At 38.7% G+C, this 25,000-nt stretch overlaps 4 protein-coding genes across 5 annotated transcripts in view; 2 read left to right on the forward strand and 2 right to left on the reverse strand.

Moving 5' to 3' along the window:
• LOC144666903 (short transient receptor potential channel 4-like) overlaps positions 1 to 11,244 on the reverse strand; it is a 37,432-nt gene extending 26,188 nt beyond the window's left edge. For both annotated transcript variants that reach the window (XM_078528353.1, XM_078528346.1), the window contains exons 1-5: positions 11,084 to 11,244; positions 7,960 to 8,871; positions 7,028 to 7,373; positions 5,722 to 6,193; positions 4,585 to 4,783 (exon numbers count right to left, since the gene is read on the reverse strand). In XM_078528353.1, the coding sequence (XP_078384479.1) occupies positions 4,585 to 4,783; positions 5,722 to 6,193; positions 7,028 to 7,373; positions 7,960 to 8,805 (1,863 nt within the window). In that variant the 5' untranslated portion in view covers positions 8,806 to 8,871; positions 11,084 to 11,244. The remainder of the gene's footprint in view (positions 1 to 4,584; positions 4,784 to 5,721; positions 6,194 to 7,027; positions 7,374 to 7,959; positions 8,872 to 11,083) is intronic.
• Positions 11,245 to 14,610: 3,366 nt separating this feature from the next.
• LOC144666918 (histamine H2 receptor-like) lies at positions 14,611 to 15,955 on the forward strand. Its single transcript, XM_078528361.1, has one exon. The coding sequence runs from the start codon at positions 14,972 to 14,974 to the stop codon at positions 15,938 to 15,940; it is 969 nt and encodes a 322-aa protein (XP_078384487.1). The 5' UTR covers positions 14,611 to 14,971; the 3' UTR covers positions 15,941 to 15,955.
• Positions 15,956 to 18,051: 2,096 nt separating this feature from the next.
• On the reverse strand, positions 18,052 to 20,357 carry LOC144628256 (trace amine-associated receptor 8b-like). Its single transcript, XM_078486327.1, has one exon. The coding sequence runs from the start codon at positions 20,241 to 20,243 to the stop codon at positions 19,323 to 19,325; it is 921 nt and encodes a 306-aa protein (XP_078342453.1). The 5' UTR covers positions 20,244 to 20,357; the 3' UTR covers positions 18,052 to 19,322.
• A 3,087-nt stretch (positions 20,358 to 23,444) lies between these two features.
• LOC144650269 (octopamine receptor beta-2R-like) overlaps positions 23,445 to 25,000 on the forward strand; it is a 1,759-nt gene continuing 203 nt past the window's right edge. The window contains exon 1 of the mRNA XM_078509944.1: positions 23,445 to 25,000. This exon is cut by the window's right edge and continues 203 nt beyond it. Within this exon, the coding sequence (XP_078366070.1) occupies positions 23,572 to 24,423 (852 nt within the window). The 5' untranslated portion in view covers positions 23,445 to 23,571 and the 3' untranslated portion in view covers positions 24,424 to 25,000.

The raw sequence follows: 25,000 nt of genomic DNA on the forward strand, positions 1-25,000 counted from the left end.
TCGCCAGGCCAGCCTGCATGTATAATGCAGTTTTACATTATAGTCAGGTGCCCAGGAGTCCAAAATGTGACACCCACGGGCATTTTTGTCTGATTTTTGGCAACATAGCTATTTTTGCTAAATCGAGTACGCTGATTTCGAAAATCAATGTTGCCAAGCTTAATTCTCGCGTTAAGATGATGTTTTGATGCATTTAATTATGACGTCATGGTCCAAATAAGGAATTTTCTTTCCTTTAGCTATTTTAAGCATAATACATCCAGAAATTCATTTAAAGCATTGTTAGTGTGCTGTAAAAATGATTTCAAGAATTTTCTGAGAGTTTTACGCTGTTTCTGTGAAAATCAAGCCCTTTAGTGACAATTGACCACGCCCTCTTAAACAAAATTCACCCTATCGCGGGAACCTTATCACGGGTGTAGTTTTGTTATTTTGTCAAAGAACAAATGCGATTTTTGTGTTAACAAATCGCTATAGTTGCAATAAGAAAGACAAATATTGTCGTCGTGCCACGCTGAAGCTAAGAGCTAGCGAGCATCAAGAATGACGCCATTACAATTTTCATATATCGAGTTTCCCTTGTTTTAGCATTTCGTTTAAGTTTTGTGGTAAAATAAATGGAAATAACATCATAGTTAATGTCGTAATATATCATCGTTGTTATAGTTAGAGATAAAACTTTATTGATTGTCTTGTATATTGCTGAATCTAACTTACTTCACAATGCACTTTGTCTGTTATAGGCTCGTGATAAAGACTTTGGTTGAACGCATGTAAAATTAACGAATTCAAGATGATCATAACATTGCTCCTTGCTTTCAGGTTTAAATCTGTCTATAATATTTTTAATCAATATCGGTAAATATTTTTAATATATCTTCTGAACTTTTAAAAACACTGAACTAATATTGCTTTTTAAACAAGTTTCTTTAAAGCGCTTGAGCGCAGTTTGATATAGCAATTAGCGTCGGTCTTGGTGCATCCACACAGCTCAGTGCACATGACATGCGTTTTTCTAAATTCATAGCGAAGAGGCACATATATAGCCAGTGGTCAGATCGGATTTCATAAATTCAACAAACAACGTTTTCTGCGGAGGTAGTGGTGTCAGCTTTGAGGACATCTTCGCCGACCGAGAAGAGAAGAACAAAGTTTTCTGTGAAAACTCTCCACAGATGAAAGAGGTGCTGTTACAGCCGGTGATGGTGTGAGATGGTAACAATGAACTTGACGAGTTATTAGGAAGATTTGCTGAGACATCCTCTAAAGTTATTTACGTTGGATTCTCTGAAGTTCCTTCCCATGTCCACACTGTTGATGAGAGCTTAGCGCGAGCGATGTGCCAGGAGAAGTAACAGCCAGTCTGTGCCTCGAGTGGAAACTATTATGTTGTCGACATGCCCGCTATGACTGACTGCATAACGAACAAACTTCGTATCGGCTTCCTCTTGGTTGGATCTCAAAAAGGCTAAATCTAGGCCAGGATCTGAGCAGAATCCACTTCGTATGAAAAACCACCAGATATACTACGATTGCAGAGTCAATGCCTGCGAGATAAGTTCATCTGAGAGAATCCGTGCAAAGTCCGCTTTGTTGTCTCCTAGTGCCAAAAATGCTCGCCACTTCATCGGCCGCAACTGCACCTCTCTTACGTACTTTAATGACTCTGCTCACAGGCCGCGCCGTGTTCTCGGAGCGTCGACCTCTTGTCGTTGCTTTTATGGAGTGCCTCCCATCGAGTAACACATCAATCCTCTGGTATCCAGGACCTTTCCGTAAAACAGTGTTTACGTAACATTCCGCAAACCCACCGAAAGCATTTGCATTTTTTGGTTTGCCAATAGCTGCCACCATAATTAGTATGCTGCCACCAGGGCGAAGCCATCGAAGAACAAACTGACTCTAGGCACTTGACCTTTTCTTCTGAGAACGTCTTCTAAAATTGACTTGTTTCACACTTGTGGGGTTCATTTCTGCGAGAAACAGTGGCACCGGCATTATACCTCAGATGCTACAATATGGCTTGCATGTTTATCTCGCGCCTGCCTTCATACACCGTCACTAGACAACATAGAATACTCTGGTTTCCATGCAAATTTAAAGTCTTTCTCTTTTTGCGGCTAGTTGCAGCACTTTTAACTTCATAAAGGCTGGCAAATAGAGGTGAATTATTCTTGCGAACAGGGTTACGAAAGTTTGTCTTCCATCCCTTCTTCCCGTTCCCGTTCTTCCTCTCTGTCTGAAGATAGTAGCCTCCATTCCACGAATCGTTCAAGCTGAGTCTGTCCAATCGAAAGATCTTGTTTTATTTCTAGAGTCACGAGATCTTTCTTGGCAATTTTTTGCAATGTCTCATTTGTCCGTGACAAGAACAACCCGGATTTTGTTGTGTGGAATGTACAGAATTCTCAGCCCCATTATCTTGCTTCTGTCTCTCCTTGCCACTCTCTTTGTGAATAAAAGCAGTCGTTATGGCGTATGTCAAACATCGCTGATGTTTGTGGAGCAATTCAATTACAACTTTCTATTAATACAAGAATCACATTCATTTTTAAACAAAATGTTAACACTATACCCGTGATAAAGTGAATTTTTATGAGAGGGCGTGGTCAATTCTCACAAGACGGCTTGATATTCATAGAAACGGTATAAAAACTATCAGAAAATTCTTAAAATCATTTTAAAGTATACAAATAATGTTTTGAACGAATTTCTGGATGAATTATGCTTAAAATAGCTAAAGGAAAGAAAATTCCTTATTTGGACCATGACGTCATAATTAAATGCATCAAAACATCATCTTAACGCAAGAATTAAGCTTGGCAACATTGATTTTCGAAATCAGCGTACTCGATTTAGCAAAAATAGCTATGTTGCCAAAAATCAGACAAAAATGCCCGTGGGTGTCACATTTTGGACTCCTGGGTACCTGACTATTATTAAAAGCCTTTTATATTAACCCAAGAGAGTATTTGATTTGTCAGTTAACAGTTACACTGAGGCTAGCTGGATAATTAGTCCACCTGGGAGCAACATACCTACGTATTATGTTTGGTTGAATTACTGAATTATCCATTATATTATGCTTATCCCTCTTTCTTTGTTCCTTTTTTTATTTTATTTTCGTTGTCTTTCTTTTGGTTATTAGATTGTTTACCAATTGAAAATATCTATTACCGTAACCGTTCATCAGTAGGATGCCTAAAATGCGTGCAATTCCACAACATTGACATTGATAGGTGTATAACCAATTCCAAGGAAAAGCAATCAAAGGTAGGATAGCTTCCAAATAGCAAAGCTGTAATACGCTTCCGCAAGCTAAATTGCACTACACTGCTTCTCAGTATAACGACTAGCTACGACTGCCTGGGTACACGCAGTCAGACGTCTAGTTCAAATGGGAATTGGAGTCTCTCAACTTCGACAAACTTTGCTGCCGACGAGTGGAATAATTTAGAAAATTCACTAGATTGTAATATTTTAATATTCTAAACAGAATTTAGAGGGCAAGTTACTGTTAATAAAGCTACTTTACTTATAGATTTGTAAAATACTGAATATATTGTTTTTGTTTTAGTTTTTTTTTCTGGTATATTTTTTTAAATATTAATTTAACAATTATTCTTTGAAACCGAAGTGAATAGCGGTAGAATGTTTTCCGAGCCGCGAAGTATATTTAATATATACACATGAAGTGATCTCAACAACAAGCGATCTCAAAGTTTTCAGAAGGTAACCATTTAAAGTCGTTTTAAATGAACTCTCAATTCATGCGTGAAAAACGTATAAGCGGCACTAACCGGCATGTGCGAAACAGTTTACAGAATCTTCAAACATGTCAAATATAGTTAATTTCTATAAAATCCTCGTCACAATCTAGCAAAATGGTATTTAACACCATTCAAACCAGCAATCTGAATGAAAAACCTGCTTGCAAAACATTTTCACCGTTGAATCAAAGCTTTTGAAGTTCACTTGAAGTGAAAATTGAAAGAGCAGTTGGCGACGGATCCACCTGAACATTTGGATTATACAATGTGTGCAGAACAGTGGTGAAAACTAGATTTTTTTCTTTTGCTTAAAGACGTTGTCCTGCATATTTGTGGAGGATTTTGGTTGAAAACACTTGATGTTGCTGCCGATAAATCCGCGGTATTCATTTCTGCCGATGCCGGGCGAAGAGCGACTTGACAGTAAGCAACATGTTTTTCGTTACTCGAGTTGTGTAGACATTATGCTGCAAATTGCGAAATATAGTATTCTCTTACTTTAAAAACCACCAGGCCAAATTTGGAAGCCTTTTTTGTATTTTCTGGTACAGAATCTTCTTGTTTTCTTAGTAATTGCGATTCAGAAACGCCGGCGAAACGCGAGATAGCGAAGCAATCAGATTGCTTGAAACATCAACATCAGTGAGTGTGCATATACTAAAATCTATTTGTACCTAAGTAGGAGGATCCCTCTATAAAGCATTTTCGAGTGAAGTTGGTATCATCATCATCAACATCATCATCGTTATTATCATCAAACACATGAAGACGTTTCCTCACTGAAAACAATTCAAAAACATTGAAGAAAACTTACCATGATTTTGTTAAACGAGTTGTTCATCATAGCGATCAGCATGTTTATAGCTACCATGACGGTACAGATCACGTGGGCTACCATAAAAATGCGCCCAAAGGTGGACGTGAGTACAAACGCGGGATCTTCCACTGGGATATTTTCTTCTTCCACACCACCAACCAACAGCCAAAACATTTCATTGAAAACGTCTATGTGCCTGAAATATACAACACAACTCATATGTTAGGTGAATGGCCAAGTAAATGGTTTCAGGGCCCAGGAGTATCGATAGCTATATTCTAATGGATTTTCCGGGCAGGTTATTTTTTCCTGCGAAAGACTATTTTTGGTGACCTGCCGTCATGAGGAAACTGGTGGACGCCCTACGCTCCCAAGGGGGTGAAAAGGAACAATGACATGACATGCCGTCATGAGGTACAAACTAAGTTAATCAATATATTATTTTGGTCTTTAGCCAGCCTTGCGGCCCGTTTCTCGAAGGTCCCGAAAAGTTTTCGCACCCGAAAAGATAAAGCAAAATCTCAAACTTTATAATTACAAAGCTGTTTAATTCCAAGATATTTTTCATATAAACAGTGGTCTCTTTCATACAAAGTTTCAGGGCTATACACTAGTACTTCTCTGTTTTTAAAATACAGATAATTTAAAATGGCTTTACGGACCCGAAAAGTTCTCGGGGCTTTCAAGAAACGGGCCCTTGGTTAGTAAGAGGTTAGTATGAGAAGGATGTAAAAAATACGTTAACACTGTTTCTGTACTAATAAAGCGGGCAAATATGAAAAGAGGAAAACTAAATTTGGTGGACCGGTATAATATTGTCAAGGGAAAACAGTGGCCTTTTTATTTTTTATTGTTTCATAAAGGTAAAAAATAGTATTATAATTAATATACACGTATTTCTATGAAATAAAACAATATCTGAGAACAGAAAGTGGAAAACAGGAAATTCAATAACGGGGGCCACGTAGCAGTTGCGGCGACAGCGAAAACTAGGTTTTCTGCGATGCATCCTGCATTCTACAAGCGTTTGTTAACCAAACAAACAGCCTTATTATACTACATTTTAAATTTTCCAGACGAGCATTAAGAAGGGGGCGATCCTTAGACCAGTCTTTATCATTCCGTTATACATACCTGCCAAATGGATGGGATGCATTGTAGTCGTGACTGTCGTCTAGTTCTTTTAGTCTGATTTGAGAGGCGACATAGTACGAGTATATCTTGACCACCCCAGTAGCAAACGCAATGTAGAGGAGCAGAAAGATTGCGAGAAACTTTAGGACATCTTTCAGCATTTTGTAAAGTGACAGCTGCAAGGGACCCAACACTGAATTGACTTGAAGAATGTGGGCCAAGTGGAAAAAGGCCATCACGGTGGCGCTGGCATAAATGGTATTAGAGACGATAAATGCATCTTTTCGTGGCTTCCACTCGCCGTAAATCCCCCACGCACTAAGCCACACTATGTAGGACAGCAGGAATGTTAAGACAATCAATGTGTCTACAACATTCCACCATTTTGAAAAGTAATTCAAAAATCCGCGCCTGGTGATCTCCAGGGCTCCCTGTAGGAATAGGCCACAAACAAAGACAAGTACCGGGTAGTCTATGGATGAAATTGAAAAAAGACGTTAATTCAGCGTTCTTTGACAGTTGACTCCTGGAGATCAAATCGCCAGGCTCGTGATGCTTATTAAAAAAAGTCTAGGTCCTCGGTACTTGAAGGCAAGAACTGATAAAAAAAACCTTTATCGAGTGGCGTTTCGAAAATAAAGCATTTTTAATTTTTTAAATTGTGGGCCAAAGCAGCGTACAAGGAAGGTAGGTAGTTGATACTGATTTTAAATAAAGTTATCTTATCTTATCTCATCTCATCTCATCTCATCTCATCTCATCTCATCTCATCTCATCTCATCTCATCTCATCTCAACTCATCTCATCTCATCATCTTATCTTATCTCATCTCATCTCATCATCTTATCTTATCTTATCTCATCTCATCTCATCTCATCTCATCTCATCTCATCTCATCTCATCTCATCTCATCTCATCTCATCTCATCTCATCTCATCTCATCATCTTATCTTATCTCATCTCATCTCATCTCATCTCATCTCATCTTATCTTATCTTATCTTATTTTATCTTATCTCATCTTATCTCATCTTATCTCATCTCGTCTCGTCTCGTCTTGTCTTGCCTTATCTTTATATCTTCTCTTAAGCTTGTCTTCTCTTGTCTTATCATCTTATATCATCTCATCTCATTTCATTTCATCTCATTTCATCTCATCTCATCTCATCTTGTTGGTACTTTGTTTAATTGTAGGTTACAGATCTCAACAAAAAAGACATTCATAGACGACGAATGGCCTTCGATGACGGACTGCTAAATTGTGGCAGGGTCCCACCGCGGCTCAAACATCAAAAGAAAAAACTTACCTATCCACACAAGGCCTGTTGCAGTTGTTCCAAACTTTTCCGTATAAGACGAGGCGAAAACCAAGCACAGAAATACCACGTACGACATGGTGTGGTTGATGAACTTGGAGTAAGGATATTCGTATAACATTCTAAACTTCCAGCAGCGCTTGTTTTGATACTTGTGACAGTAGCAACATGTCCGCATCAGTCGAACAGGAATGTAAACGAGACAAGTAAGTGCGACGAGAAGGAAATGAAAAACGAACCGTAATGTTTTTCTTACTATGCCTTTATAATGCCAATTTCGCCATCCGCGATAAACGACCTCGTTGAGAGCAAATTGACACTTGGGGCTTGCTACGAACTGGAAAAGAACATAATTTATATCATTAATCAATAAACACAGTTAAAGCTTTTTTTAAAAAAAAACATAGAATCGCTGTTCAGCACACGTAAATGCAATTTTCCATTCTGTTTGTGCAAGTATTGCTTACAATTCATTTTCCTGTTTTACTAATCCCCCCTTCTTCGAAGGTTACATGATCCCAAAAGGTGTATTTGGCTATTATACCTACAGTTTATTATACCTCAAACAAATACCCGAGAGGCCTACTTTCATCTCCACCTTGAAGACACGGCGTTTAATCGAGAAAATACGGTATAACTAATATTTGATTCCAAAGGAAATCTATTAACTAAGTAAGCTTATTTGGGGCTTTAAAAAGAAATTTGGTTACATTAAAAATCAACGCTCTACCGGAACAACGTTCTAAGTCGGTTTCGTAGACGTTATATATTCTGATCTAGATAAAATGGGAACAAATTCCACTCTCATACATTCACGTATGGAGTCGACCTGTATATATATATATATATATATATATATATATATAGTTTTGGATAGACGTGAAGAATGAAACGTTAAAAAATCCATCAAAGCTCATACCAACCCATTTCCGTTTTTTATCAGCAGCCATTTTGAGAAGACTCAAACTCTGATTAAAATTGCCGGGCTTCTCCTTCAATAAAGAACCATTTCCTTTGATGTCCATTATTTCGTGAAGTTGGCTTAAATCTGAATTGTCTATTTGCTCGACGATATCAGCAGCAAATTTTTCATATTCCATTGCTCGATGCGTGTATTCATCTTGGCTGTAGTGCTTGTCGTACGAGGCGATTTTCTCCAGGAGGTAAGCGTCATCCAAGGCGGCTTCAATGACGTCTGCAAACTTGCTTTCTTTACGTCTTATCCCTTTCTTATACTCAGACTTGGGATTATTTCTCCACAGCCATTCCAGACTAATGTACAGAGGGTTGCTTAGTATTTTGACCCATTTCTGTTCTTTTTCAATTCGCATTTCTGACTCATCCTCTATGTCGTCTTCGTCGCACTGGAAAATCCAGTATATTGAACTTTTCAGTTTTTTCCACAGTTCCTTGCAATCCCAACTCCATTTGAAATTACGCCCATCTTCTTTGTTGTTCTCATTCTCGGCGATGGTTCTGCAGACCTCACTTAAGTTTTCAAGTGTTTCGCCGTTTTCATTCTCGTTTGCATTAGCTATAAGTTTCCAAACTTCAACAACATCGTTATCTTCGATGGCGTCTGCAAGTTGCTTTGAAGGTTCGTTCCGAAAATCAGCACTGCATTTACTCGCCTCTTTAGCCGTTCCAGTTAGACGTGACAAGAAAATTTCCACCTCGTCCTTTGTTCCTTCCTGTATTATTTCCAGAAATCTATCGAAGGTGTCGCTGGTCTGTAGGTCTAGATCTGTTGGAGAAACTTCTTGTGCCATACTGGTTCAGTTGTTCTGATCTACATGCAAAGGACACACTGTTCGAGAGCGTCACTTTTTGTTTTCCTGGAAATGGAAGAAACAAATAGCCCTCATTCTATATTATTTAAACAACAAGTAGAGCCCTTTCGTTTAAGGGCCTCAGTCATCTGTAGATATCAAATCCAACCCTTGTTGTTTATATTGGGCATAGAACACGAGTGACACTTGGAAAGTTCTGCGAGCGATCGTGAAGCCAACCGACAAACCCGCGATTTTATCACAGGCAGACAAGTCTCTCTGTTTGAGGCCTCGTGACGTAAGCGTCACGGTATGCGCTATTTGATCCCATACATTCACTGTAATTTGTAACGATTGACCTCCGCTTGAGTCAACTGATCGTAAGAAATGCTCCATAAAATACTGAATTTCGCATCTTTTTATCCCAAACTTTGATTTACTGTAAGCCAGATAAATAAAGTTCACTTACCTTTCATCTTTTGTGTGATCTTTTGTGTTTTTATGGGGTTTTGAGGCAGTTAATTTCTCGATAGTCGTCACCGCCCCCAGCTAAAGTAGTTGGGTGCGGTGACGACTATCGAGAAATTAACGGCCTCAAAACCCCATAAAAACACAAAAGATCACACAAAAGATGAAAGGTAAGTAAACTTTATCTATCTGGCTTACAGTAGATCAATGTTTGGAATGAAAAGATGCGAAATTCAGTATTTTATGGAGCATTTCTTACGATCAGTTGACTCAAGCGGAGGTCAATCGTTACAAATTTATACAGTGATTGTATGGGATCAAATAGCGCATACCGTGACGCTTACATGTACGTCACGCGGCCTCAAACACAGAGACTTGTCTGCCTGTGGTTTTATGTACTGAACTATGAAATGAAATCCAAGGTTAAAAATAGCACAAAGTGGGGAGTACAGATATTCACATATTGTTAATTGTTTCAGTATATAGAATAGCTTTTTTTCATTTGAATGTCGCAATCAGTTTTCAAGTATTAAATATTCTTAATGTATAATATTGAATTCAATTCATCCCGACAACGGAGATCGACATCTGCCATTTGATTAGAGTAGATCATGCACACACGGTCGGACTCACGAATGTAATTAATTGTTCGCCCGGATTTTTCCTAAGATGGTTTAAAAAGCAATTGGTGTATTACGCGTCTCCTATCTCTTTGGCGAGTCGATCGTCGATTGATGTTAAAATAATTATTCAATTCATCCTAACAACAATCGACTGTCGAGATCGGAGATTGACATCCGCTATTGCTATTGATCAGACTAAATACAGAAACATCTTCCTCGACGTTGCACACGTTGTGCATCAGCGAGATTTCAGTCTTTAATACTTATATAGAGACGCATCTTCGATTCCTTGCCGTTGTACATCGGCGAGATTTCAGTCTTTAATACTTATATATAGACGCATCTTCGATTCCTTGCCGTTGTACATCGGCGAGATTTCAGTCTTAGGCCATCCCCTTTTTTTTCTCTGTTTAGCGTCGTCCGACCGACCCAGATTTTCGCGTTTTCAAAAAAAAAAAAAAAAATTATACAGAAGGTATAGAAGGCAATGACACATTATTTTAAATACTGTTTCATCCTTTTTACGCTGTTCTTGTTTGAGTTTAACCACGACGTCGATTTTTCCTTCCTCCATTGCCGCCATGTTGACTTTGTAACCATGTCTTCTTGTTTCCAGGCTCCACGGACATTATGCTGAGGTACCGGGCCTCCTAGTTCCAGACTCCTTATCCACTTTTTTTTTTAATTTTTTTTTTTTTAATTCCGACCGACCGACCCAAAATCAGAAAACACATACGACGATAAACGAAAAAAAAAAGGGGGATGGCCTTACTGATATACAGATGCATCTACCTCGCCGTTGTACATCGGCGAGATTTCAGTCTTACTCATATACAGACGCATCATCTACCTCGCCGGCCGTTGTACGTCATATCAGTCTTCCTCATATACAGACGCATCTATCTCGCTGTTGTACATCCTGTACATCGACGAGATTTCAGTCTTACTGATATACAGACACATCTACATTGTCGAGTAGGTGGTACTATATTTGATAACGCGTTAAATATACATATTACGAATCGAAGTTGGCGAATCGTGTCTCGTTCGGTATAAAATTATTGAAACAATTACATAATATGCGTTTTTCTGATCACTGCACAAAGAAGGAAAGAGGAAAAGCGTCATCGTTATTATATTACAGTTCAATTTGCTGAACAGTTTTTAAATTGAAACAAGAAACTTACCTTTTGGGATGTGATTCGAGCTACAAGTTAAAGAAAACAACTACACTCTTGCTAAACAAAAGAAAGCCTTTCAGTTCACGCTCAGTCTATTATTCTTGGACAAAAGCTCTTTTACGAAACGCCCGAGGGCCCAAGTTCAAGCCGTGAGTCAGTGCGGCCATATCGTATCGGTATCCGTGTTGACGTAATTCTTTACTTTGCCTTATTAGCATACGACTTTGCGTTGAGAAGGCACCATGCTATAAAAGACTTGACTCCGGATGTTTGAAGAGCTTGTAAAAAGTTCTGGTGAAATTTTAAGCTCTTTGTGTGTAATATTAAAGGAGATATTTTATTGCGAGGCATTTATTTGGCGGTTACGAAAGCGAGAGCTCTGCATGGGTCGCACTCGTTTGCTGAAGAGAATAGTAGAACACAGATTGAAAAACCAACTGTTTGGGAAAAATGGCCACGAAAGTGACGTTTGATTTTAAAACAATGATAAAAGTCAATAATTAAAATCTCTTCAGGAAAGGTGGGGGACAAAAATTCCGCCACGTTTAGAAAAGACATTAATACGAAAGTAAGACAATGACGGGAAGATTTACAATCTAGCGACAAGAAAGTTGAACACAGGATGATGGCGATAGAAGGAAGGGCTGCATGTAACAGATCACTAATCTTTTATACACACCGTGGACACGTACGGTCTCCTGGTTGGTCAGAGAAACACAATTACAAACCGCGGACTGTCAAACAGGAAATGCCTCGCAATAAAATGACATTACGACTTCATTATGTTTGTTTCATTAGCTTTAGACTAGCTTTCCAAAACTGCAAAATGTCTGGGTGGCAAAAGCGCTACTGAGCCCATACATTACCCACATCACAGAAAAACTATTTAATGCATCGGGCTCAAATTTCATAGGCAAAGGTACCCATGCCATGTTCTTTCAACATTCAGAATTAACATTTTTGTAGCTCGATCAGAAACGTATGCTAATGAGGCAAATATTGTAGACAAGGCTTCACCTATAGGCTTCTTTCGATATATTAAAATTTAGCTTGGTAGCGAGGTCTAGAGGATACAAACAAAAGAAATTTTACAATCATGTTTATTCACTTTTTTGTTTGTCACGGTCTTGTAGGCATTGCTACCAAGCTGAATTTTAATAGCTTATTGTTTAACAACGGTTACAGCGAAAATATGAGTTTCTATAGTATAATTTAGGATACGTTTTAGAGGGCAAGACTACTGTGAAATTCGCACTAAAAATACCTTAACTTACATCCACGAAGTATTACTTGCTGTCTGTACGCTTACTTTGCCGATTTCGTGAGCGGTTACTCGCCGAGTGTGAGTATAAGAGTCAGTGCGGTATGACCGCACTGACTCACAGCTTGAACTTGGGCCGCCCATGTAGTAAATCAATTAATGGCCCGATTTATACTAGAGACGTGACGGATGATCCGTCTGGACGAACTTGCATTTTAATTAGGCGAGCATTTTTTAGTTCGTGCGATAATTCGTCTGTGTATAAATACGGGCAAACAGACGGATTATCGGTCCAGACCGACTATCTTCATAATTCGTCTGCCAAGACGAATTATGAAGATAGTCGGTCCGAACCGATAATCCGTCTGTTTGCCCGTATTTATACACAGACGAATAATCGCACGAACTAAAAAATGCTCGCCTAATTAAAATGCGAGTTCGTCCAGACGGATCATCCGTCTCTAGTATAAATCGGGCCAATGTCGCATTTCAATCAAGTCCCTTATAGGGTCTTGAATCATGGTCAGAAGCAGATTGTTTTGGATTTAAAACCTGACTTCTATAACATCGATGTTATGCCTGGCTCACGGTAGGACACGAAGATATGATAGCAATTAACTTTATTATCACTCTGCAGCTAAATGACCGGCAGGCGGTCTAGGTTTTCAAAACAATAAATATCCGGCAGTCCGAATTGTTGAAATCTTGATAGACCAGTATGATAATTATTAGATGTTTATATTATTATTTGATAGTTAACACAGCTTTAAATATTTTTAAACTGTCTTTTTTTAGTATGTATTTGCCTTGTGTCCCCAAATAAGTGATTCTATTCTATAAATCAAAACAACTAAGCCAACCAAATTGTGGTCTAGTTTAGCAGAAAGTATGTTCCAGAGAATTCTGGCTAACGCAAACACTGGGCAAGCGCAACGAAGACTACATTGCAAAACTAAGCCTTGAAAAAAAAAAACGTTAGTAAACTCTACTTTCTTGGGCGTTCTTCTTACTGGCGGCCGCCATTTTGGAAACGTACTGCGTCATGAGAGTGTCCTGAGACAAAACTAACCTTCTTCAGGGACATGAAGAAGGTTAGTTTTGTCTTACCGAAATATTGGGCGATAAAATTAGCCAGTTTTTAGCTGTCCGATCAGCCCTGGAATGGGTTTTACGTTTTATTCAATATTGCTGCCGCATCCTGATCTACGCAAAGATCCGGCTTTACTTCGCTGCTGTTTGTCCGAGTGGTCCTTGCATTATTCAAGAGGAACTAAATGTGTAGTCTGTGGAGGCCCCTTAACCCCAGTAAACAACAACCGTAGAAACCTCGTTCGTACTAGCAAGTAACTGATGGCGCAAAAGCAGTCTCATCGACTGTTTCTCGTTATCAAATGCTGCTTAAAAGCAGCATTTGATAACGAGAAAAAAAATGTGAAAAATGTATGGTCTTTAATTTCTTCTAACTGGTTGTATTCTCTACTTCGTGGTCTACTTATGCTCTTGCAGAAAGTTCGTGTAACTGAGTTCTCAATGTCACATCGATATCACAGTGAGTAGACTGTGCCTCTCGCATTTTGTCGCACTGAGTCGAGAAAGAAATTCTGGTATGAAATACGTTTCAGATGTTAAAGCTATGAATTTTATCGTGCAAAACGGACTGTGGAAACAGAGTGTGCGGTCCTCCAAATCAAATTGGAGAAGTGTGCTGTATTAAATTGTGCCCCGCCACTCTGATAATGAGCAGAAAGAGACTGGTACAACTCGATTTAAAGAAAGTATGGAGAAAGTTGGCCGTGCTGTTCCACATGCTGAAATTCGTAGATATTTCAATGTGACATCACATCAAGTGGCCCTGTTAAACGAGTGTTCTAGTATTGAATAACTTAGCGCTACTTAGTTCACGGTTTGCGGTTCCAAATCGCGAGCACAAGTTAATTCTTATTCAAGCCATATTAAATTGTAGAATGAGTGGAAATAATTGAGAATGGAATCAGATTTCCTACAAGGTTATACTGTAACAAGTGTCGTGATTGAATGATGAATGTTGTTTTTTAAAGCGTCATAAGAACTTTATATTATTAACTTCCTTCCCTTCCGAGAAACATACCGAAAATTCTATGCAAATGTAAGCAACGATGCTGATCACGAGCACGTTCGACATGTTTGTCACGCACAAACGTCACGCTCAGCACGTGAAAGGAATTTAAAAAAAAGAAAAAAAAAAATCCTGCTCCCCAGGTTCCCTATGAGCTTTCACTTTTGGAACACAATTGTCTTAGAACGGTTCTATGACAAATTTTAGAACCTTCATAAGCTAGCACCAAAGCACGTTTTCTGGTATGTTGACTCTATGTTAACCCGTGCGTTACCTGGCAATTTTGGCTTCTTTAGTACTCACTCTCCAAATGCTGGAACACGGTCAAGCGGTTCGCAACTTCACAGTAACGTCACGGAAGTCAATCGCGTGAAACTGAAGGTTGGTACGGCAATATATTCGATGTAATGTTGCTCTTTCGCGTTTCTTGCCGTCAATAACGTCGATGCAATCATTAACTGGCAAGAACAACATCTGGCTTTCATCTCTCGAGTGCCATTAGCAGCACGGATACGTCGCTCGGATCATTAATAGAAAGATGAATCACTCAACGAACGAAACTGCTGAAACAGAAGTGTGCGTATTTGACTTGGGATTTCGGATTCCCATATCTATTCTGTTTGTGGTGACATTTTTGCTCTCCGTCGCCGAGAACATTGTAGTTTCCGTGGCTATAAGCGTCGACAAAAGACTCCGTAGGCCTTCAAATGGCTACCTGTTGAGTCTGGCGCTGACTGATATTTGTATTTCTCTCGGGTTGATACCGCTGGAAATGACATACGTCTGGTCGTACCCAGAATGGTCTCTGGGTTCACTAGGAACGAATATTTTGAACTCAATCTGGCTTTTCTCAATAGCAAGTTCGTTTGTCACTCTGCTAGTGGTTACAGTGGACCGCTTCAAGGCAGTCATGTCCTTGGTACGATACAGGGAAGTTGTATCCTGGGGTAGAACCTTGGTGATAATCGCACTCGTGTGGCTTTATGCCGTGTTTGTTGTTGTATTAATGAGAGTGTTTGCCTTTGATCGAACATCTGGAGCAAAATATGAATGGAACGTTAATTATAAATTTTACTATGCATTTTTAGCGGTGCATATAGTTCTTTCATTGTTGATAATCTGTGCCTTGTACTACAAGATCTACAAGAAGGCTGTGGAGAATCGTCAACAAGTTTTGTCACGCGGTCAGACACATCCGGGAACTCCCGGTGCTACAGATACTGTGAGAGAAACCAGACTTGAGGTTAAAATGGCCAAAACTGTTGGCTTTGTGTTTATGTTTCTGGTCATCGTATGGATACCAGTTTTGATTCTGGAAATTTTTTATGCAATAGGAAGTGAGTCCTGTATTATAGAGCAGCTTGGTGTTGTCAGTGTATGGTTGACATGCAGTAATGGAATGATGAATCCAGTGGTGTACTCTCTGAGGAACAAAGACTTTCGCCGTGCTATATTACAGCTCGTTCACTGCAAACGACCAAGGTCTGCTAGTGCATTAGCCCAGTAAGAAATATTTTCGGAACTAACTCATAACTGAAGGTTTGTGTTTGTTGTTATTTTTTAGTTCATAACCCTCCCACGAAAAGTTGTTTTCAGTTTGATTCACCTGCAGACCCATCCCTTAGGAAATTCCAGTTAGGTTTTTAAGCAATCTCACTTTAATTACGAAATTCCTTTAAAAAACGTGCTCCCCCCCCCCCCCCCCCATGGAATTTCTAGTGATCTTCCTTGGGGTGGGTATATTTTCTGGACCTGTTGGTATGGAGAACTCAGTTTAAATGCAAGGATCTGTCTGAATCTTCCAACCAATAAAACACTTTTGTGGTACAATAGCTTTCCTTAATGGAACAAGCTGTCAACCTCAGTACTAAGTTACTCGCTCTGTCTGGCTAAAATTAACAGAACATGATTTAACAGTTACCACTGCTTTAACTGAAAACAGTTTAATAAATGGTCCTATGACAAATTCCTCCAAATTAGTCAAGGCATAAATTATAGTTAAGATGATTTCTTTCATTTAGATTTCTTTCATAAATAGATGTAAATAGATTTTAAATGTAAATTTTCCTTTTTACAATTTATGTTTCTCGAAGATATTAGCCTTTTTCAGGCTACTCTACAATTCGAGTTTAAATAAAGTTCATGTTATGTTATGTTTCATTTAGATTTCTTTCATAAATGTTAAACACAGATCATCCAATGTTTTAACATTGTTTAATATGCTTCGACATTAGTTTGTTTCTCAACAAACGTAAGAAACCTATACTGAGCCTCATTATAGTTACTGTAGTTTTAGTGCTTGTTACAATTTTGCGTCAGATCGACATTGTAAAAAAGTTTGAAAACTATAAATATGTGGGTAGTCTTTGCTACCAATAAATAGCTTATTTGCACAAAATAATGTAAACATATTTGAAAAACAGTTAAATTTACTGACACTTCGAACTTGTCATTGAAATGTTTGGTATCCGTATTTGTGTTCTTTAAAAGCAATTATGCAAAACCTGACAACCGATGGGCCAATGAAATCTCCTCGGTACATGTATTAATGGTCGGTTGTATGTATTAAAGGCTTGAAATAAAGAAAATGAATTGGCCAAGAGAAAGTGGCCATGATAATTAGCCTCATTTTAGTAAGAGGTGATTCTAAGGGAGGGTTCTTCAACTTGTTATTTTTGTCATTTCCAGTATTCCGGTGGAAGGGGTGGGTAAGGGAGGTGTTCAACCAAGTTTTCGATGGGAGGCTTTTGCCACAATGTCCAAACCCTTTACATATCATTTTTTGACAGGAAAGGTAAACCCTACATATACCCCTTGTTAAAATTACAAATAAACCACTGAATGCAATGGTCACCCAACAAATCTTCACGGTCTGGCAAGGACCTTTTTATCATACCTGTAGTTTACGTGTTCTGATCTTCTCTGGTCAGGAAAGGGAGATGCTGTTTGTTACAGTAATGTGAGGTCTTTACCGTCCTCTTCATTCTAAAACTTCACTGCTCAATGACGACATCATCTAAACTGAGACAAGTTTCCTAATGCACAGCCGGCATAATCTTACCAGTAATTGTAAGGACTCTAAGACCCCGACCTCCCACTTTCCAGTGTGGCGCCCTACCAACCAACTGTTAGCTAACGTGGCGGCGGTTATAAAGTAAAATGCTAACTGCTTTTAAGTTAGTAAGGCGTATCTTTATTTTCTCACCTGCATCACAAAAAGCCAACGAAGAGTCAGTTTCTATTCACGGTTTCCATGCTGATTTACAAAAGTAAAATGTAATTACCTTGGCACAGCCGTCTCGTAATATGAAAGACCGCGTTGACCTAACTGTGATTTTTTAATTTAAGTCGACCATCAAAAGTGTTTTGTTCTTTAGTCTTTTCTGCTCGTGTTCGCCAATTCATCGCCAAAAAATATATTGTTTGATTTCAGCCAGGACGCTAGACACTGTTATATATCATTTATGCAATTGCATCAAAGTTCCGTGACTTCAATATCGGTACAGCAGTGCTATTGTAGTCTAGTCAGTGTTAGAATATAATACCTAGTATGAAACGAGAGCAAATATATTCTATTTTCTTTCGCTTCGCTCAGCTGCCGGATAGAAACATTTCTATTTCAAATGTAGATACAAAAAAACAACAGTTTGTGGATGTAGTCGCCAGCAATCGAGTTTATTACAACATGCAGTTACATATTAGATTATCGTGATAAGCGAAAAGGAAGTTTCAGTTTAACCGCTTAGAAAAGCTAAATATAAGCTTTAGCGCCTCCTCTCTGTTTTACAACGTGAAAAAAGGCGAGCAAAGCAATTCTTTTTCCTAGTCATATTGTTGAGAGCCTTTCTCATCAACCAGGTCATCACAAACATTTATACCCCTTCTACCAACTATGCTCCACCTTCCCCTAATCCAACATTTTGTTTTTCAATTTACCTCACTCAGTCTCCTTTTCTACTATGATGTAGCACAAAATAGACTAGACATTAAGTCAGTATTTCGTTTTTTAAAGACTAGTGCAAAAGTATATACAGAAGACCCTGTGCCTATATTGACAAAGCTGTAGCTAGCAAGAAGCAAGACGAGGCACTTGCCTCGTCTAGATTTTTTACCCAACGTTGAAGTTGTGGTTGAGCCTCGTCTATGTGAAAAGTCCGCTTACGGCCCTGATTGAGCTCCGATCACGTGTTGTATAAAAGTTTAAATGTCACGGCAAGCTTCAATTCTTGTTTTATCGGCGAAACCAGCCTACATCTCTGTGCACTTATTTGCGAGCATTTAAACCGAGACATTAAGCCTCGCATATTTTTCGACATCTGAAACAGAAGTAAGAAGTAGTAAACTCGTGTGTTAAAAACATCCGCCTGTGTACATTACAGTCGTAGGACTGAATTTCGTTCAATATAAAAATTACAATAAAAATGGTTTAAAATTCTAAAAATTAATTACAATTGTAATTAACAACATCTATGCGAATAATCCTGCAGTTCTCGTTCGGCCAAATGTTTCGATATTTTTGATCATGCGACCACGAAATTGCGGCTCAAGATAAAAGAAACCCTTCATATTGTCCGTGAAAATCTACTTAAAACAAACAGCTATATCATGCTAATTTCACTTTTTCGCACTAGTTGGCTTGTTTGTATGTTTCTACACACATGTTGGCACTTTCGTTAAATGCCTTTTGTTTTCTTTCGCTCTCTTTTGTTAGTTTCTATAATTTCTCGAATTTTGTTTTGAACATTATTGCACGTCGCATTAGCATATTAGAAATTCAAATGAAACTTGTAAAATTAAATTTACTCACAACTGAAGATGGTCGTTGAACGACCTTAATGCTTCTTTTCAAATCCTTTAAAAATGATAATGTATTAGAAACAGTAGAATGTTTAAGGACCACTTGAAGATGATCTATAGCTCTCTTGATTGTTTTGCTTTGAGTTTTTCAATAAATAAATGCAAATAACCCTGCTTATTTCCATCTTAATGTCCCTCTTCAAAAACGCGTAAACCAGAGGATTTACTGCGGAGTTCAGAACTAAGAGAAAAGTTACGACCTTGCCAGCATTATCGGAGACTTTATGACAAGAAAAAGCAATGCACAAAACCAAGTAATTTACCACTGCGTAGCATCCCAAGAAGAACACGACAAGCGCAATTACAAAGGGAGCTGTGCTGTGTTTCCTATGTCTGCGTGAATTCGCGGGTTCGGAAGGTTCGTTGCACGAGTGGTTACACTGAACCTGTAGTTCCATTGCAGACTCTTCGCGCCAATGTCTACGTGCAACAACTAGGATACGAACAACGGCATAGAAGAGTAGCACGCAGGATATTATGTCAAAAGCCGAAACGCCGGTTAATCGTAAAACTTTCAGGGCAGTTTCAGATTCTGTTGCGTACATTCCCACGAAAAGTGTCAGCGATATCGCGAAGGGAACCAGCCATGTTATCAAGATAACCATTCCAGGGCGTCGCCGAGTCGTGGCGGTATTGTATTTGAAAGGATGAACGATGGCGATGTAACGATCCCAAGTCAAGACGCAGAGATTTGTGACGGAAGAGTGGATGAAGAACCAGAAGAATGCCATGTGCACCCTGGAGTTGCAGGAGACACCCGAGTTATAACAAAAATAACTCGATGGAAAAACGACGACTCCGACTCCAAAGTCGGCCACTGCCAAGGAAAGAACGAACCAGTTGGCCGATGAATGAAGTCGGCGATTTTTGGCGACAAGAAAGACTACAAAGCCATTTCCTGTTGCTGTTACAATTGAGAAGAACCAACCGAAAATGTTGAACCAGTTTGTCATTGCAAAGGCGCTTCAATTCTTAAAACGAACTCAGCTGTGTTGGAAAGTAAAGTCGGTAGTAGGTAGTTATTCAGACCACTCACTTGTTATGACACTTGTTACTATTTTCAACAGAACGAAGTCAAAAACAGTAAACTTATTATAATAAATAATTGATAGAAAAAGAACCCTTAGAAATGCAAAATATGATTCTTTTGATTATCAAATTGTATTATTTCAGGTTGGAGACTTTTTGAAATATTATAAATCATTAATGTGGAAGATCAAAACCCACCGGCTTTGAGCAATATCATGCAGTTAATCAAACACGATCTCCAGGGATCTTGCTTTTAGCAAAAAAGTGTCTTTTCCGGTTTATACGGCATCTGCTGGCGCCTTGTTCGCTGTTTGTAATTCTTTCCATTAAACTGATTGGCAAAACAGAAATATAGGTCAAATAGACAAAAAGCAGCGAAAAACATATCGCGTGTGTCGTTCCTTTCGTGACAAAAGCAAGACTTCCTTATCTAAGGCGATTTGTATCTCGTGTAACCATAGAGACGCAATGTTAGCCGTTTGTCATTTTCCATTAGTGAAGGTTTCTGCCGATCGTATCTGTTTCCACCTATACATGATCAGGGTTTCAAACAGTCGCAAGGAATAAATTAGTGCCAGGTATCAGAGTTTCCTCAAAAATTTGCCCGCAGTATGTGGCCATCTTGACAAAAACGGCAAGGATAGATATTGTAAAGACATAATGTCACGTTTTTAATTTAAAATTAACTTTTCTGTAGTCTTCAGGGTTACCATATACCTTAAGGAGAATCTTCAGTTCCCCCACCCCCCGCAAAAATAGCCAAATCCAGATGACATTAATGCGGATACCTTTTCGCAAAAAGTAGGGCACGATGTTCCAGTGTTGTGGTCTGGCTTTGTCTGAAGTACTTTATTGTTACGTATTTTCGCGGGAACTTTATTTCGAAAAAATGGAACGGCATATTTCCCGGGACTTAATTTCCGCGATTTGGCCCAAAAAATACGTTTAAAACATAAAAAAATACAATAGAAAACGTTACCATTATCATAACCATTACCTTTAAACTCGGGCATCGAGTTAAATAGTTTACTTAACCTACGAGTTTTCATGACTCATTTACACCGAGGTTCGCTGAAAGCTCTAACTCAAAGGGAGGAGATGAGTCATCCCACTGCAAAACGGGGCATGTACGTTCTTTACTTACGTTAATATAAAACAAGCTTTGACTAAAAATTGCCTAGTAGGCAATATATTTTATATTTTTTCCCCTTTTATACGTTTTACGTTCACGCACACGTTTTAACGAGCGCTTGCGCTCCTAGGTGTCGCGTGGGTATAAGTATTGTTGTTGTTGTTGTTGTTGTTGTACATGTCTGATGATACTGTAAATGATTTCGTTTCTCGTCACCGTTTGCTCTTTTAGCATCGTTGGGCGTTTAAAATAAATGTTATATAATTTATTCGACATCGTGGCGATGCGGGCAAAAATATTCCGCCAGTCCCCGGAGCAGAAACCCGGAAGGAAATCCAAGATCCGGAATAAGAAGAGCAGCCAAACGAATGCTAACTCGCACTGATTATTCTAATTATTCTTATTCCGGATCGATCCCAAACGAACGCGCCCTAAGTTTGTCTTCGTCGAACGAAAAACTCGCTTAGTTCAGGCATTTAATATATATGCCAAACCATTTCTTTGCTGTTGATAGAATTCTGTAATTTCGTTTTAAAGCCTGGATCTTTTTTAGTAATCTTGTGGTTTTCTTCCGAGTTTTGTAAGCTTTTAAACCTGGTTTTTAATCAGAAATAAACGCCAACTCGCAACGGCAATGTTTAAGATATCGCTTACTGCTGGTTTTGGATTTCTTTTCTCAATGCCCCCTGAAATTATTATAATATAAGAGTTGATGTTCCTGGGCGTAAATATGAATTTGGCCCTTCTCAGACTGAGCTCCTCAGTTAGCCCTTGCCTGGCTCGAGCCAACATATTTACGCCCGCGAATTTTATTGGCACCTCTCCATTAGTCTCCTCCTCACTTTAATCGCTTTGCTCTCGGAATCGCTATTCGCCAATCGCACGTGTGACCAAGGTGAGCCTGCTCGAGCTCGCAGGCTACGCGAACATCATTCTTTTGTTATATTCTTGTATATGTCGGCTTCGCGTTTTCTTTCAAAAAAACTCGCTCGCTCCAGAATTCATGGTAAGAAGGGGCCATATGATAATAAGCATGCCGTGTTATAATTTGTTTTTTTTTTTTTCTTTCTTCTTTTTTTTTTTTTTTTTTTTTTTTTTTTTTTTTTTTTTTTTTTTTTTTTTTTTTTTTTTTTTTTTTTTTTTTTTTTTTTTCTTTAAATATTTGCATCTAGGTGGTGATTACATATATAGCTGAGGCCTTCAAACTGGAAAAGTTTAAAGAGCAACTGAAGCTCCTTATAAAATATCCACGGCGTTAATAGCATCTACAGGTATTCACAGGAGGATCTTGAAGGCTTAATGCCGTTTCAAGACATTTTTTCTACCCCTTTCAATAAAAATCAACTGCACTGCTCTCATATTATTTAATTGATTTGGAACTTACTGGCGACATTGCGGAAAAAGCCTTTGGGCAAATTTATTGTGTCAACGGGTTGTTAACTGTTTTGTCTTTCCCATGATGCAACTGTCTCGGTAAAGACAACCTGCTGATTTATCACGGCTTTCTTATTGTCTTCTACTATTAAAATGCGTCTTTCTGTGAAAATAACACTACGTATGTAGAAAACACGACAACAGCTATTAACAACAGATATTAACAAAAATGGCCATAAACTGAATATACAAAAATTGGAGGTCTCTAATCATTCTCCAAAGATTCAGATTCAAGACATGTTTTCGACCCTTGCCAATAAACGCGAACTGCACCGCTGTAATTTTTTAATTGATTTTAACTTAAAGTGTGGACTCATTGTCGACAGAAAAAGCTTCAGGGTAGGAATAACTCAACGAGCTGCTGTTTATCTTTCCCATGATAAAACTGTCAAAAAAATCCTCGAAAAGATATCCTTATTGTCTTCTACTTTTAAAATGCGTCGATCTGTGCAAATAACACTATCTGAAATTAAACCAATTTACACAACAAATATTAAAAAAAATGACATTATACATAACTTGGAGATCTCTAATCACTTGCCAAGATTCAATTGGCAGCTAGCAGCTGTGTCAGGTGTCATGCAAAACCACTCAAATTGGTCTTCCTTTACCATACTACCCATTAAGCTCACTACTGAATGTCGCCGGAACATCTACCGTGATTCCTTTTAAGAAACGCTGCTGAAATGGAAAATTGGCTCAATATTCTCGGCTGGTTACTTTCAATCGTAGCAGTATCAGGAAATGGCTTTGTAGTTTTTCTTGTCACAAAACGTCGCCGACTACATTCCCCAGCCAACTGGTTCGTCCTTTCCTTGGCAGTGGCCGACTTTGGCGTCGGAATCGCCGTTTTTCCATCGAGTTATTTTTGCAATAACCCAAAGGCATGTAACTCCAGGGTGTACATGGCATTCTTCTGGTTCTTCCTTCACTCTTCAGTCACAAATCTTTGCACCTTGACTTGGGATCGTTACAACGCCATCATTCACCCTTTTAAATACAATACCTCCATGACTAAAAGACGCACGGGAATGGTTATCCTGACAGCATGGTTGATTCCTTTGGCAATCTCGCTGTCACTATTAGTGGGAATGTACGCCACAGATTCAGAAACTGTCCTGAAGATTTTAAGAGTAACAGGCGTCTCTGCTTTTGACATAATTTCCTGCGTATTGCTCTTCTATGCTGTTGTTCGTATCCTAGCTATTGCACGAGCACAGCTGCGCCATGAATCTACGATAGAACGACAGATTGAGTCCAGCTGCTCGTCCACCGGGGCGGTAATTTCGCGCAGACGTAAGAGACAAAATTCAGCTCCTTTCATTATTGCTTTAGTTGTTTTCTTCTTGGTATGCTACATAGTGGTAAATTACTTGGTCCTCTGCCTCACGTTTTCATGTCGTGTGTCCGGTAATGCTGGTCAGATCGTCACTTCACTCCTGGTTCTGAACTCCGCAGTCAATCCTCTGGTTTACGCATTTTTAAAGAAGGACATAAGAAGGCAAATTAGCGTGATGCTCCTTTGCAGAGAGCGCTAAACATGATATAGTCCATGCGTTGCATTATATATCGCTTACTTGTTATGTTTGTAAACATATTTATGCTATGCATTATGGTGTGTCATTTACATTTCGCTCGCTCAGAATATTATAGAAACGACAAAACCTGTTCAAAAGGCCAAGCAAGAAAAAAACCTTCAAACGTAGATTGAAAGACAGTTAATTATTATATGAGAAATTTTGAAAAGTATTGTATGTCTAGATATTCTTGAGTCGTTTATAAAACTTTGTACACGGGCCAACAATTTGAAAATTATAATAATTATCCACAATATTGTTTTAATGTTGTTCCGGGATTTAAATTCTTTTTGTTTTATTCGTCATCTTATTCATTGCAAACTGATGGTATCAGTAAACTAACTACATGTGTGTATACAACGAAAATACGAACCAAAAAAGAAAGAAAGAGCGGCGCTGAGACGGCGCAGATCGATTCAAATCCGTTAAAGAGTACTGTGTGTTAAAAAAATTGGTCGGCTTATATAATAACACCTTGCCATGTATATCACAATAAGATATAGTACTGTGGTTTTATAGCTTCCTTTTTTTCTCAACT

The sequence above is a fragment of the Oculina patagonica genome, chromosome 1, assembly GCF_052425735.1.
Source record: "Oculina patagonica isolate OP01 chromosome 1, crgOcupat, whole genome shotgun sequence".
Lineage (NCBI taxonomy): Eukaryota > Metazoa > Cnidaria > Anthozoa > Scleractinia > Oculinidae > Oculina > Oculina patagonica.